Source organism: Haliotis asinina, chromosome 3 (assembly GCF_037392515.1).
Source record: "Haliotis asinina isolate JCU_RB_2024 chromosome 3, JCU_Hal_asi_v2, whole genome shotgun sequence".
NCBI lineage: Eukaryota > Metazoa > Mollusca > Gastropoda > Lepetellida > Haliotidae > Haliotis > Haliotis asinina.
This window is the reverse complement of record NC_090282.1, coordinates 66,337,463-66,354,314: the sequence shown is the minus strand read 5'-3', so window position 1 is coordinate 66,354,314 and position 16,852 is coordinate 66,337,463. Positions and strand designations below refer to the sequence as shown.

General features: G+C 45.9%; 1 protein-coding gene across 1 annotated transcript; it reads left to right on the top strand.

The window, feature by feature from the left end:
* The first annotated feature begins 13,661 nt into the window (after window positions 1-13,661).
* Window positions 13,662-16,852, top strand: LOC137278322 (cell death abnormality protein 1-like). Its single transcript, XM_067810590.1, has 3 exons — window positions 13,662-13,745; window positions 14,239-14,355; window positions 15,885-16,852. Exons 1-3 carry the CDS (start codon window positions 13,682-13,684, stop codon window positions 16,235-16,237), a joined length of 534 nt encoding a protein of 177 aa, XP_067666691.1. The 5' UTR covers window positions 13,662-13,681; the 3' UTR covers window positions 16,238-16,852.

Sequence of the window (16,852 nt, the reverse complement as noted above, 5' to 3'; positions counted from 1 at the left end):
TTGTATGGCCGGTTTACTCGATAGCATGTGGGCTGCCATAGTGTTGAGTGGGCTGACGACTACGCTACGTCTCTGAGTTGGGACGTAAGCCACGAGCAGGGTTCCATTGTTCACGACTTTGTTTAGGTGGTTGTCTTTGTTATCCCTGAATACGTAGGGGGAGCCGAGCCTAATATTGAGAAACCAGTCGTTATCGGGTAACAACACCCACTTGTCATCTTCGGTGAAGACGAGCATATATGGCTTGTTTCGGGCGACGGTAGTGCTCTCAACATCGTCTAAGTCGAACAGTTTACCCCCGAACGATGGGTATATTATCCAGTTATCACCGGTGTTGACAAGGGCGTACTTAGTGTTGACTGTTGCTCTTGTGGTATCTACTATATCACTTAGGGTTCCACCGGAGGGGACTTCAACGCGTTTGTAAATGTTGTTTTTCAGTTGCAAGGCGTACGATTTACCATCTACTCCGGGAGCGTCGAAACCGCGCGTGTCTCCAAGGTCGGAGATCCCGATATTGACGCATTTTTTCACTCCGGGCCCTTGTGCGCTGGTCATTTTACATGAAGCGTTAAGCTGAGGTATCCTATATTTACAGGATTATGATTTATATCTAACACCGATATTATCAGCTCAGGTATGTTGCCCTGGGTTAATCTCTTATACTGCCGTGGTGAAAACGACTCGGTTCTACCGTCGTTGTATTTCTCAGTTTTCACCGGCACTGCTCTCAGTATAGTGGAAGGGTGACCTCCTTGAATGTTGTACGTTGTGCTCACCTGACCGAGATGAATGTACAGCTCTCGGTACGGTACTAGATCGGGTAACTTCGTGCCTGTGACGGTTGTTGTTGGTTTTATCTCGTCAGGAGACATACCGAGTATCCTCGCTAATGGTCGGCCGAGCCTCAATGAGGTTCTTCCGTTGTTGATTAACACCACTGTACCGTTTGAGTCGTTCATCTTGAGTTCGGCTCCCAGGGGTTTGAAGACCTCGTCGTTTAGAGAGCACACGCTGTAGTAGCCGTCAGTTATCTGACTGCGAGTTCCACTGACGAACAGCTTATTGTTGCTGGCGTTGATGTTAGTCCATTGCGGTAGGTAGGTGATATCGCAGAGTGCGACTTCGAGTTGGCCTGACGTGTTATCGATCGCGTGCGTCAGCTGAACGGCCTCACCGCTCGTTATTCCTGGAAGTGTTATGTACATATTATAATATATAAATTATATATTATAATATGGACTTAGCACACTTGAAAATCGTGGTGGTAGGTAGTACGGGGTTTAAAACAACCTTTATTAATATCTTTGAAAACTATATCGTGACCGTTAATAACGCGCAGGCGGTGGTAAACTGGAATCAAAACCCAATGCAGTTTTGGCAGAACCAACTCAACTTTGCTGTGTGGTGTGCGACGACAGGGTCGGGTGTGACACTAGACTACGGTATAGACGAACTGAGTAAGGCAGTCATTTTGTTTCATATTTATTATCAAACGAGACGAATATTGAAGGAAATAAGTGCTCCTCTTCCCCAAGATAAAGCGTGGAGTATGACGAATAACCCCTATGATAAACGCGCTTATGAACGTGTTTGTGGGGAGTTTGAGATTCCAACGAATAAAGACTTTCGCCTTCCTGGTGTGAACCATGGTCTCGGTATAGTTCTCGTGTACTTCTACAGGTCCGGAACATATCAGGCCGGTTCTAAAGATGGTTCATACAACCCAAACCGTCATACATTTACAGGCCCCACAACGAATGAAAAGATCCATGTCAGCTGTATAAAGCAAACCAATCCTGATGCAGCCACAGCCTGGACTAAAATGATCTCAAAAACATCGAAAGAATTCACTCGTGCTGGTACAATACGCTTGAACGACTCGATTCGAACGTACGTGTGGGCGCTGTTGGGTGCGCAGTCGATGACGCGTTCCAACATCCTCGGTAAGGGAACTGCTTACGACGCTCAGAAACAGTTCGTTGCCAACGTTGAGGATGCTATCAATTCTCCAGTTGATCTCCCGCGGGCCATCGACCGTTACCAAAACGTGTTAGAATACGCCAGATCGAAAGTCAATTACGTGTTCGGCGTGGGGCTGTACATGGCTCCGAGTGATATGCAACTGAGAGTAAAAAAAGTGGTGGGTTATAACAACAAAATAGTCATAGCCACGGCGGATCAAAAGTTGGGTATCAACCCCGATATTAACACCCCCTATATCCCACACATCCCACCACGTGAAACGGGTATAGTGGCGCCACCCCCGGAGTCTAAAGTTCATGTGGGGGTACCCCCCACACACCCCCATATTCAGGCCTCCAATCACATCGATAATAAAACGGCCCTGGTGGTTGGTGGGGTAGCTTTGGGACTTATTTGGTTAAAAATGTCTTAGCCGCTACGTACACCAGACCCGCCACGGCGACGATGGCTGCCCACAGGTTTTGACTGAGCCACGTGGCAGTTTTAGCCAGAGCGCCCAACAACCACGAGACGATGCTACCCAGGATGCCGGGAAGGGCTTCGGCGGCTTTACCAGCTAGTTTAGCTAGGCGTTCCCCGAGTTTTTTTTATCCAGTCTTTAACCCCACCGCCACTTGGGGTTCCGCCGCCGGCAGGCCCCACAGGGGTACCCCCTGTCAGTGACACCACCAGGGTTGATATGATGAAACCCAATGCAGTCAGAATGCTGGCGATGGTGATCCCTTGCTCCCGGAACAATATCCGAATCCTGTCTGCTAACGTGGTGTCTCGGTGGAGGACTTGATTGATGGTTTCCCGCACACGGTTGGTCTGGGATCTAAGCTTTTCTTTGTAGCCGGACGCTGTCTCCAACCAGGTCTGCCTTTCATCTTCCAAATTACGTATTCGTTCCTCGATGGTGGCTTTCATAGACTCGTCCTCAGTTTCACCGAGTTTTTTCTTTTCATAGGCGATGTGGTCGTCTATCTCACTCATTTTGGCCGTGCTTTTCCAGAGCTGACCACGAATGGTTTGCATCAACAGGTCCAACCCCTTCAGTTCCCGAAAGGTAATTTCGAGACCTGGGAAGGGCTTGTTCTTGTAGTCGGCCAACACCTTTTCAATATCATAAGTCATGTTTTGATCCGATGTGGCGTCCCTGATGCCTTCCAGACTTTGAACTAACTTCGGAGGATACTGCTTAGGTCGCGCGCCACCGTAATCTATGAAGCCTAGTTCATCGCGGACAAAGTTACTCCCATGTCGACTGCTCAGTGTTGATAAAGCAAGCGGTTCTCTCGTGCGTTTATGCACGAGATCGATCTCCGGGTGAGCCTTCAAACGCAGCGTGCCATTGCTGAGGGTAAACCTGGAATAGTCCCTTCCCAACGGCTTGAGTTTGGATTTATTTTCAACTGCGTTGTAATAATCGTTGACGGCGCCCTCCATGAGTTCGTCACCTTGCGAGAATGAGGTCTCCTGGTCATCATTGAATGCCTGGGCACTATCGTCCCACATATCATCCATAGGTATGTCTTCATCCATTAGTATTAAAAATATATTTCCTTTATATAACAATGTACGGCAGAAAATTAGATCCTTTCAGAAGATTGAGAGAGCCACTAGGCGCCAGAGCCGTGCGCCAGTCGGTGACCATTACCAACAATCCCAGCAAGATAGACCAGAATCAAACTCTGCTGGTTAGATTTCCAAAACTTGGTGAGAATGACCTCATTGTACCAGGCACTGTTCGACTGGCGTTCAATATCACGTTGACCTCCGACAACGACAAACGCGAGCTAGTGCGGAACGTGGGTCGAGCTATCATCAAGAAAACGACCGTCAAGATCAGCGGTAACGAGGTGGTGAGCATCGACGACAGCGACGTGTTTCACTGCTACGGGGATCTCTGGAAAAGCGAGGGAGAACGAGTCAATGATGTGTACCAGGGCATCAGCAAATCAACCCGGTCGCGCATAGGGTATGCCTTCACGCCAGACCAGCTAGACAAGCTATCGGAAGGTGAAAAGGCCATCGCTCGAGCATACGGGAATCGATTCTGCGTACCGCTCGACTTCGAGTTGCTCACGGGACACGCGCCGTTTTACCAGGCCGCGCTGGGTGATAGGCTCGAATACGAGCTCACGTTTAACGACTATAGCAAAGTAGTGCTTACGCCGAACGGTGATGAGGCCAGTTATGCCATAGACAACATCTCTCTGGAGTTCGACATGGTCACTAGCCCGGAGCTGGCCAGGCAGGTTCGAAGCCAGTACTCTGGGAAGATGGCTATCCTGTACGATCGCGTACTGAGGCATAGATCAGTCGTGCGAGATAAGAGCGACACTGTGTGGAATATCAACCTGAACGTGCCTGCGCGATCGATGAAAGCTATCCTGGTCGTCCCCGTGGAGGATTACGAGCCATTCCGGAGGGACAGCGAGAAGTTTTTCAACCCCGAGATTGAAAAGGTGGAAGTGACCATCGAGGGCGTGCCCAACCAGCTGTTCAGTCATGGTATGAGACCACACCAGCAGTGGGATGAGATAAAAAAGCTACCAGTGGGGACCCCACATTATATAACAAAGAACCTGGACCTCGGCTCCGTGCAGATCGGTGAATACCTGACCACCAAGTACGCCCTATGGTTGGACATGCGATCCACGGATGATGATAAACTGCACGGTAGCGGGCGCCGTATAGATAACGGCAGCGAAGGGATAACCATCCAGATTACTAAGAAGGCTCAACCCGCTGGTAAGTTGAAATTATATCTGTACGTTATTATGGACGCGCAACTTAATATAGACAATGGGAGATTCGTGCAAGCCATCTACTAAGTGGGGGACACCCCCACACCCCCAACTACCCACTGACCCACACTGCGCCATAGTGTGCGGGCAGACTGGCTGTGGGAAGACCGTTTTCGTGTTGGATATGTTGGAGGGTTACTACAAGGATGTGTTCGATAACATCGTTATCATGTGCCCTACTCTGAGCATGAATAAAACGTACGCGCGACCTTGGGTGATGACGGACCCGGACGTACACAAAATCGACCCTGGAACACGCCTGCAGGACTGGTTGAAAGCTCTTCACGAGAAATTTAAAGGGGAACCGACGCTGTTCATACTGGACGACTGCAGCGCTAATCGCGAGATAACAAAAAAGAGAGACATGCTATCGTACCTGGCCTTCTCCGGCCGGCATGCAAATCACAGCGTCTGGGTGCTAACGCAGAAGTTCAACTCGGTGTTGAAAGACCTCAGGGAGCAGACGCGATGGGTAGCCTTATTTCACTGCAAGGACAGGGATTCGTTCGAGGAGTGTTTGAGAGAGAACGATGTGATGAGCAAATTAGAACGGGAACGGGTGAAGAAACAGCTCGCTGAAACTAAACACGCTAAGCTCGTGCTCAAGACCGACCAACCAGTAGCATATAGGGTGTGCTAAACCTAAGCAAAGCTAAGCAAAGCTAAGCAAATGCTAAGTATAGCTATGATATTTGAAGTGTTTGTCGTGTGCAACTTAACCTTCATTTCTCTGTGTTTTGTCTGCATCGGGTATTATATAGTTAAAACTAAATCTTACTTGTTATATTATAAGATGGAGTGTGAGGAATTGCTCGAACAATTGTTGGTGGTCGACTACCCCCCACTGATGATAAGCGAGAGAAACTGGTGGCGTTGGCTGTTGGTGGCAAAGCCAAACATTACTTTGGAGACTACACTCCGGATAAAATTCACAAAATGTCAGCCGAAGAAATCGATAAGCTGTACGCTAGATACGAGTCCCGGCTCGGAGCAGAAATGACAAAGACAATAGGATCGGCTATGACCCAGATATACACCGGTATTGTATCATACTTCCTTCCCATTCCACCAGAGCGCCGACTTTACCTGTGGGAGGACCTCGAGAAAGACCCTTTTATCGAACACGCCGTGAGTTCTATCAGCTGCGGGCTGTACCACAAATATGGTATGTTGTTGGCTCCAGTGACGGCGGCGATTATCACGGCAAAGCATTGTCAATTTGAGAGAAAAAATAATAATAATAGTATAGATGGATGCTGCTCCCGAGGTGATACCCCCCACAGTGAGGGAAACCCCAGTGGGGGTACCCCCCACACCCCCAACAGTGAGGGAAACTCCACTGGAGGAAACCCCCACAGTGAGGGAAGTGACCCCAACAGTAACCAGGCAGAAGAATCCTAAGAGAGTAGCTGCCGGTAAAAAACGGTGGTGTAACCAACATAAAATTATTACAGTGACCAACCCAACCCGACTGTTGTTGGTTGTAGGCGTAACTGCTGCCTTGGCTATCTCGTGGTTATATACACGTGAGGGAAACCCTCACCGTGAGGTGGTACCTGAGGTGGTAACCCCCACTGTCGACCCGCATATCATGTTATAATTTAAATAATTTTATATATACATAATGTCTGAGGGGAAAACGTTCGTCAACGATGCATACCACGCCACAGTGGTCGCCAGTCTAGCAGTAGGGTACGCTCGGTTGACTAAAATGGTGCTTAAACAACCAACTATCAAGCTAGATTTCAACCTGCAGGATATGGGTATGCTCATAATGAACCTTGGTATGGCGATGGCCACAAAAGACATCCTAGTAAAACAAGGGATAATACCTGATAATATAATGAAATAAATATAGGATGGCCACGATAGCTATGATGGTCGGTGGGGCGTTAGTGAATGCCCTGGCATTTTCCGGGAGTAATTTCCTCTTCTCGAAACTACGAGATGTCCACGCGGCTGAAATACAGGAAGAAAGGAAGCGGCACGATCTCGCTACTGAGAACTTACAAAAGGCACAGGCCGAGTATGCTAAAAAACGCCTCCAGAGGATCGATTTTATTAACGAACAACTCCAGCGTGAAAACCATGCCGTTCAAACATTCAACGATGTCGATGAAGCAATGAAAGAATACTACCTACTAACTGGTAAACGATTGGAACCGCTCAATAAACCCACACTCGCTCAGTACTACACACCATCCAAGGGACAAATGAATCGTGAACTGGGCTTCATAGTGTTGGGTATAGCAGCTACTGCGTTGGTTGCGAAGCAATTAAATTAAATACCTATATAAGTAAACATGAGACCCGCTCCATACCGATGCGAATACATACTTATGGGGAAGACCGAGGCCTGTGGTAGGAAATGCAGGAATCAGGGGTTCTGTTGTTTCCATATGGGAAGTCCTAACTACACGTGTTCTGTGTGTGGTATCGGGGTTAAAGGACACTACTGTCTATGTAAAGCTCACGGAGCGAACGTAGTCAGACATCAACTCATCTACGAGAATAAAAAGGACTACATAAAAGAACGTAGGCGACTGCTCAAGATAGACACCAAATAAATGCACAAGGAACAGCCACATATTTTTATCAAGGGTTACCTCCCTTTACTGTGACCCAATTAGACATTGGTTATGTTAGGTGTAAACACTATGACTACTGTACGCGAGCTTAAGCGGGTCGCAAAACAGAGAGGTGTGATCGGGTATTCTCGAATGCGGAAGTCAGCATTGTTGAGATTACTAGGTTTAGAAGCCCCTCCTACGGTAAAACAATTAAAAGCTCAAGCAAAACAGCTTGGATACACGGGTTATTCAAACCTGAGGAGAGCCGGGTTAGTCGAATTGTTATCACATACCCCAGTGGTGGTGCCTACAGTAAAACAACTGAAAGCCAAGGCACACGATTTGGGTTTAGGCGGGTATTCCCGTATGAGAAAACCACAACTTTTAGAATTATTACGACAGAATAGAGCTATTGACCTACAGTTCGTGCGCGCTGAGCGCGCTGTAGGCAACTATTTGAGAGGTTGGCGCATGCACGTTGATAGAAACATAGACATTACAGATATCAAGCCTCTGATAGCTGATAAGGTCAACCAGGAACTAAATAACCTAGGAAGTATCAAGTTTCAGATCACAGTGAAAATGTCGCTCGATAAGCAGGTTGGGAGTACCACTGAGTATGTTCAGCCTTACTTCCGAGGTAAACAAGAGGTTGTCACACATACAGAGACCATTGACGAATCAATCGATACCAGTTTTCAGCAGATACGAGAATACCTAGAACGCTACACACACTTGGGGTCCGGGTGGGCTGTAGATAAAATCGATAATGTCTATCTAGACATAGCTAACTACGTGCCATTCAGAGGCGGGTCATACCTAGCCTTGCCCCCCTACTATAGGAACAAACATGCCATAGTAAACGTTAAGAATAGAGGAAACGATTGCCTGAGGTTAGCTATCAGGTCAGCCTTATTTCCAGCTGACACTAATCCGAACAGGCCTTCTAATTATCCTCAGGATGATGGGCTCAACTGGGATGGTATAGATGAACCCACCCCCATATCCCAGATCACTAAAGTAGAAAAACAGAATAATCTGGCTATAAATGTCTTTGGGCACGAAGGTAACACAACAATAGTACACAGGGTCAGCCCGGTGAAGGATCGCCAAGTTATCAATATATTCATGATCCAGCGAGGTGACAAGTATCACTACACATGGATAAAACACTTTAGCAGGCTGTTGTATGACCAATCGGCACACAGAGAAAAGACCCACTTCTGTGAACGATGCCTACATGGCTTCACACGAGCTGATTTATTAGAATCCCACCGAGATGATTGTCAAGGTGTGGGGCAGACGGCCATACGAGTCGACATGCCTAAGGAAGGTGATAATATCCTAAAATTCAGTAACCACAAGAACCAAATGTCTGTGCCTTATATCATATACGCCGACTTCGAAGCCTTAGTTGTGGGGGATTCCCCCACACCCCCCAGTGGTAGCTTTACCCACAAAACACAAGAGCATAAAGCCTGTGGGTTTGGATACATTGTCGTCCGTTGTGACGGGGAAACGAAAGCTCCGGTAGTGTATAGGGGCCCTGACGCGGCTGAAAGGTTTCTAAAGTGTTTGCAGGAGGAAGAAAAAATTATTAGGAATACATTGTATAGAATCGCTCCCATGCGTATGACCCGAGTCGACAGGCTAGCTCACGCTAGTAGCACTAACTGTCACGTGTGTGACTCACCACTTAACGGTGATTCGGTGAGAGATCACTGCCACATAACTGGTAAGTATAGAGGCGCCGCTCACAGCGCGTGCAACCTCAAGCTTAAAATCAACCCTAAGACAATAAACATCCCCGTTGTCTTTCACAACTTGAGAGGGTACGACTCACACTTGATCATGCAGGCCATCGCGAAAATCGATGGTAATATAACGTGCATCCCCAACAACATGGAGAGATACATCTCCTTCAGCTTAAACGGACTTAGGTTCATTGACTCGTTTCAGTTCCTCCTGTCGTCACTCGACAGTCTGGTCAAGGCCAACAATACCTTCCCTATCACCGATCGATACACAGACGCCGAGACTAGACCCCTGCTTATGAGGAAGGGTGTGTACCCCTATGAGTACATGGATAGTTGGGTCAAGTTCACCGAGACCAGACTACCCCCTATTGACTGCTTTTATAGCAAGCTGAATGAGGCGTCCGTCTCACGAGATGATTACTCGCACGCGACTAACGTATGGAATAAACTGGGTTGTAAGAACCTGGGTGATTATCACGACCTGTACTTGAGGACAGATGTACTGCTGTTAGCCGACGTGTTTGAGACGTTTAGGCGAACGTGTTTCAAGCAGTATAAACTCGACCCCGCGTGGGATTACACCAGCCAAGGTCAGTCGTGGGACGCCTTGCTTAAAAAGACCGGAGTTAATTTGGAATTGCTCACAGATTACGACATGCACCTATTCATTGAGAAAGGCTTGCGAGGTGGGATTTCCATGGCATCCAAACGATACGCGAAAGCAAATAATCAATACATGAAAGGTTACGATCCTAACAAGCCAACCAATCACATTCTCTACCTCGACGCAAACAACCTGTACGGCTGGGCCATGAGCCAGTATCTACCTACAGGGGGATTCGAATGGGTACCCCACGTTGATGTTATGGGGGTTGCACCAGATTCGAACAAAGGTTATATCCTCGAGGTTGACTTAGAGTATACCAAGGAATTACACACATCGCAACCTGGTTGCCCTACACATGAAGAAAAGCCACATAAAATTCAACCGGCCTGTTTACGTGGGGATGAGCATCCTTGATTTATCCAAACACCTGATGTACGACTTTTACTACAACGAGCTCAAGAAACAGTACGGTGACAGGTGTGAAGTGCTGTACACTGACACGGATTCCCTGCTGATGGAGATTCGAACCGAGGACGTGTACGAGGACATGAAAAAACACCTCGATTTATACGACACCAGCGACTACCCTAAGACCCATGCCATACACAGTACGGTAAATAAAAAGGTCCTAGGTAAGATGAAGGACGAGTGTGCTGGCACGCCCATAGCCGAGTACATAGGTTTGAGACCTAAGATGTACTCCATACTGAAAGCCAACAATAGTGAGATCCGGAAGGCTAAGGGGGTTAAGAAGTATGTGGTGAAACAACACATCAAACACGCCAGATTCAAGGAAGCCCTGTTCAAGACCCGTACCTTTAGGCATAAAATGAACACACTTAGAAGTGATGGACATAAGATATACGGACTGACTATAAACAAGACGTCCCTGTCGCCTATGGACACGAAACGTTGGATAGCTATTGATGGGATAAACACATACGCGTATGGACATGAAAAAATTTGAGGCTATTTACTACAGCCCGCGTGGGTACTGGAAAGGAGCTAGCGCAGTAGATAAGCTAGCTAAAATAGCGCGAGTACCCCCGGAGGAAGCCAAAGCGTGGCTTGAAAAACAAGCCCTGTGGCAGATCTATTTGCCGGCACCACGCTACGTGCCTAGAAGGAGGTTCGGTATTAACATACCTAATAGCGTTCACCAGGCAGACCTACTGTTCCTACCCCACGACAAGAGGTACAAGTATGCCTTAACCGTAGTGGACGTAGCCAGTCGTTACAAGGAAGCCGAACCCTTGACCACGAAAGATTCGGCCCAGGTAGCCAGAGGATTCGAACGCATATACAAACGCAGTCCGCTGACGTGGCCAACAGAGCTGCAAGTTGACCCCGGACGGGAGTTCATGGGTGCCGTGTCACAACTGCTAGCCAAACACGATACAAAGGTCAGGCGTGGCACGGCCGGAGCCCATCGCAGCCAAGCCATAGTTGAGAGATTTAATAGGACTTTGGCTGAGCGCTTGTTCGGCCATCAGTATGCTAGGGAGATGGCCACCCCTGGAAAACGATCGACTGAATGGGTCACGAGGTTACCCAAGGTGGTGTCGGCAATCAACCATGAAGTCACCCGTCTCACCGGTAAGAAACCGGCAGACGCTATCAAACTAAAATCAATAGTTGCAGAGTCGGCCGCTCCATTGCGTGGGAAGGAGAAACAGATACCAGATAGGGCCCTAGTGAGGTATCTATACCAGCCGGGGGAACACGAGGGTGATAGCCGTAAGCGGGCCACCGATCCTATATGGTCAGTCAAAACTTACAACATAGATAAAGTGGATATGAAAGCCGACGAACCTAACTTATACTACTTGAGGGATGGGCCGGGTAGGGGGTTTGTAAGAGAAGAATTATTGATCGTACCGTACGGCACAGTGTTACCTCCAACACACGTTAAGTAGTAGGGGTAATAGTAGCAAGAGCTAAGGGCCCAACCAAAGCCTTATTTAGTAAATAAGGCTTTGTAGAGACTTTTCTTGAAAGTGTTTTAAAACCCCCATTGTATATACTACTGAGAGAGAGAGAGAGAGAGAGAGAGAGAGAGAGAGAGAGAGAGAGAGAGAGAGAGAGAGTGTGTGTGTGTGTGTCCCCATACTTTTTGTTATAGTATATATGCTATGTACTAAACTTCGGGACTTCAGTGGAATCCAACAGTCACAGCAGCAGCAGCAGCAACAGCAACTCCAGCTGCAAGTATATAGAAAGTTGGCGCGAACATTTCGTATTCATTTAGGAGAAACTGGACACCGAGCTTGAAGACCATATTGTCCTGTACTGCGACGACTACATCGACAGTGATGCACTAACGTTTGTTTCTGGAATCTGTAAAGTTGGCTTTGTCACGAACGAACGGCTGTATGGCTCAGTGACGAATCACGCTTTCTGCCTCAGTACGTGTCTATCGACATCGAAATGAACGTTTTGCCAATTTTTGTGTCGTCCACATTGGTCGATCTGTTAGTGGAGGAGGCGTGATGTGGGGAGTTATATCCTACACGTAGAAACATAACTTTGTGCGCCTTTAGGGCAATTTAACTGCTGTTCGGCAGTGAGATGAAATCGTAGTGGTTCACATGGTCCTGATCATTGGCCGCCAGAGGGAGCTGTTCCAGGAAGATAATACCACGCTTCACACAACACAGGCTTCACACAACACTTGCTTCACACAACTCAGGCCACTATGCAGTATCTTCAGAATGAGACCATTAAGCTTTCATCGGTATGTTAGAAGATGATATTTGATGAACATTGAGAATATTCTGGGCTTCATTTTCTGTCTATTGTTTCAATACAACGTTTCAGGGCTTGTTCTGGCCCCATCTTCAGGTTCTATGGAAACATTACAACCCATCCTTGGCCTTCCCAATCGCCTCAGTCCCATCGAGCATTTAGGGATTTAGGGGATGACTTTGGCAAACACATACATTAACGCCCAAGACGATATATCAATAGTCGCAGAATTCCAAGTATTGAATGATAACAGACATTTTGATCTTTTATAATGTCAAATTTGGCTGTAGCAGGCCTATAATAACATCCAGATCGTATATAGATTCTCTGAAATACTTCAACATTTAAATGGATACAATCTTGAAATATATATTAAAATAGACCTACTTGAAGCCTTGTTGTAAAACACCTATATTACACTAGAAACGTGTGATCTTTAAGGAATAGCAAATTGTGGGTCCGATCTGTCAACTCTGACGTCACGGCATCAGACTTCGCAGATCAGACACACAATTTGACGACAATGATGAATCTGCTGAATCTGTAATCACTTGAGCTTAGTTTTCAGACAATGTTCCTTCCTTCACCAAGAATGTTGAAGCAAGGTTTTTCCACAATTCTAGGCCTCGGCTCATAGCCTAAAGTTTCAGTCAGCGGGTCGGGTCGGGTCGGGTGGGTTAGTGAAGGCAACATACACTGAAAACTATCGCCCATAGGTAGAGACTTCTCTGTATTTATGTATGTATGTATCTCCATACCTTCCGCCTGAAATGCACTGTGAATGGTGTTTCTGATTATGGCGGCGGTGCTGACAATTCTCAACATGAATTCTCAACGGCCAGTTTGAAGAACACAACATCAAAGTTCTGTCATGGTTGTCAAGGGTTCCAGATCTAACCCCCACAAACGTATATGGGATGGGGTTGACCATTATCAGCGATCACGCCAGATCGAACAGTTGACATTCAATTCCTTTATGTATGCCTTCATGAACCTCTGTAAAGTAACGATGATTTGAACCAATTCATATATAATGCATAAAGCGTTCATCCGAAAATAAAATATCTTTGTACATCTGTTGGGGGTTGTCTTTTCAGTGAGCATATAGAAATAGCATCACCCACAATTCGCTCAATCCATTATACTGCCAGGAGGTTGCATGGTAAACGGACACCGTCCCGTGATACAGGAGACACACACTGACAAGGATACCCTGCTACAGACATGGTGTCTGCTGTGTTCTTTCTCTCGCTGTTAGCTTGGTTTAGTTTGTGCAGCCAAGTGTATGGTAAGGATACATAAATATTTAGAACCTTGTCATCTGACTTACTATTAGTGTATTATACCTTCATATCAATTTCTCAGTGGAAGGTTTTTATGGCCGTTGTGCAATCAGTCGTTTTGAGGAATTTTAAAAGCATCGGGTAATTTATTATTATTATTAACATATTATTTTTGTGAGGAGGGGCGGTGGGATAGCCTAGTGGTTAAAGTGTTCGCTCGTCACGCCAAAAAACTGGGTTCTATTTCCGCATGGGTACACTGTGTGAAGCTAATTCCTGGTGTTCCCGCCGTGATGTTGCTGGAATATTGCTAAAAGCGGGATAAAACATTTTTTCACTCCTTCATTCAAAAATATAAAGTAATTATGATCGTGGTGATACGTGTGTTGATGTAACGTTTATATTTCCTCGGTTACAACATATTGCCTTGTAACATGCTGATAAAATGTCTTTAGATCTTTGTTTGACTTACCTGCCTCACCATTATACAACCTACAGGTCTGGACTGCCAAGACACGTCTCCCGAGTGTGAGAGAAACGTCACCCCAGAAATATGTGACCAGCCAGGGATCGCTCCAGCATGTTCGAGAACCTGCCACACATGTGAGGCTAATGGTAGGTTTGTGAGTCAAGTGAGTCTGTTTTGTTTAATGCCGCATTTAGCAATATTCCAGCAATGTCACGGCATCCCACACTGTACTCATGTGGGGAGTCGAACCCGGGTCTTCAACGTGTCGAACGAATGTTTTACTACCCTTCCGCCCCTTCATTCGTTTAAACCAATACTTGACATATGTATCAGACAATACAAACAGAACATACACAACTGGATAAATCATTCAGTATACAAATTGACTTCGAAGACCCATACCACGGCCACTATGGCCAATCATGGAAATATCCACTTTGTTCTATTCACTGAAGACCAATTCATTACTGGGGATCAAATCCAAGCACCCGGAATTTCCACTATGGAACCTATCCAATCTATATGACGTCTTTAACTAATCGAGCCAGTATTCCAGTGATCAAAAGGATGACCATCAATCTACATTCTGGCATACGATGACATGCATCAACTAGGTCAGCGAGCTTGACCATCCTATCCCGTAATAGTGGCCTCTCTATTCCCAAGCATGGGTTACTGAAGATCAATACCAATTCGGACCTTCACGAGTTACCACGGGTATAGCTTAAGTTAATCACTGATATTCAAACACGGAGGAAGAAGACACTCTACCTTGGCCATGAAACTGGTGGAACTAATGTGAATTATATATAGAATCGTATCTGCGAACCGACTCGATCATATTTGTCTCTTCAAAATATGAGGGGCGATGGAGTAGCTTAGTGATTAAAGCCTTTGCTGGCCACGCCGAAAACCCGAGTTTGGTTTCCCGCACTGGTACATTGTTCTGGTGTTCCGTGCCGTAAATATTGCTGAAATACTACTAAATTACCTCGTAAAACACAACCCACTACAGCGTTAGCAATCGGTTGAAATCTCACAGATGATGATAGCTTAATTACCAACGAATAATCATTGAAAAAATTGGTTAGCGTCATTTTTTTAGAGTTTCTTATCCAGGTTGTTTTTTTTTCAGATATCTAATAACATGAAGCATCTTGCTACTTTAAAATGATGGCTAATACATCATAAACATAAAAAATCCTGTAGTCTTCAAGAAACATTCATTCATGACTTTTCAGTTAGTGAAGTGAGGTTTCAGGTCCTGACAACATGGGGGATATGTTCCATCATCAAGTGTTTCAAAAACGAAAAGAGTAGTTCGACAATGATTTGTGCTCAATTATGAGAAAATGTGATTGATTGCTTGGTTGTTTGTTCAATGCATCCAGTCTTTGATTATTTCATTTAGTCGGAACACCACTAACCCACTCTCTTGTCCTAATTCGACGTAGCCAGAGTTATCTCCCTTGGGCACACCAGAAACCATGACCCTGGGTCCGAATCCCGGTTCGCTATCTGTTATTGTTCTCGGTTTGTTAGCAGATTAAACGTTGAACACCTGGATCACATGACACTTCCTCTACTCATTAATCGGGAGATGGGATAGTGGTAAAAGCGTTAATTTTGAATTGTTTTCAAACGTCCATAAGGTTTGTTACCATTCATTCTTCAGGTAATCAGTGTGCGACTGGTTACGTGGAACAACGGAACAGATGCAGGACCTGCGGCAGCCTGACTCTTCAGGAAATCTTCCAGAGTAGAGAATGTCCTCAAGACTGTCCTCAGAATAAGTGGGGGAGAAACTGCTCCAGAAGCTGTACCCCGAGTTGTTTTAGGGGATGTGAGAAATGGTCGGGACAATGTCTTGGAGGATGCAAGAACGGCTTTTATGGTAACCACTGTGATCTACATTGTGAAAACTGTGGAGGCAATGGTCAATGTCGCATAGATGGAACATGTAAATATGGTTGCAAATCTGGTTTTCATGGAAATTTGTGCTCGCAACATACTGAGATATTAAGATAAACGCTTGACTCTTGACTTAAAGGCCGAAACTTTGATATTCGGAAATGGAGTCGGAGACATGGACGTAGATGAATGGTATTTTGTCACTTATTGTTATGTAAAAGGACTGTTGTAAAGAAACAAATGCGCGACAGAAGACCAATCTGACGTTTGACTATGCCCGCTCCGTGGACCATAAAACTCCTATCTGCCTGATTTGTCAACTTGTCTTTCCTACCACTATAGATCAGGTGGACATTGTAACAGTTTGACCGTCATACTCATGACACAAAAATAGAATGACCTAGCTCCTCTGAGCAAATACCGTAACAGGTGGGACATTTGCTTTGACTGCTGATGTCATATGGCCCGTGTTTGAGTAGATATTTATTATTAACTGTTAGAGAGGCATTCTTGAAGCTGCAAGTAATAGGAATGGTGCGTTATGAAGCATAAAAACTAAGAGTAGTGGCGGTAAGAGTATGACGTCGCCACTGTACAATAAAGAAGCTGATCATCCGGAAAGACTTCTCATTGTTATTTATTATTATTTATGTTATTGTTATTTTAACGCATGCTCGGAAAATTGCTCTTTTTCACAACTTTGATGTAATGAATGCTTCTTAATTCCAGAAA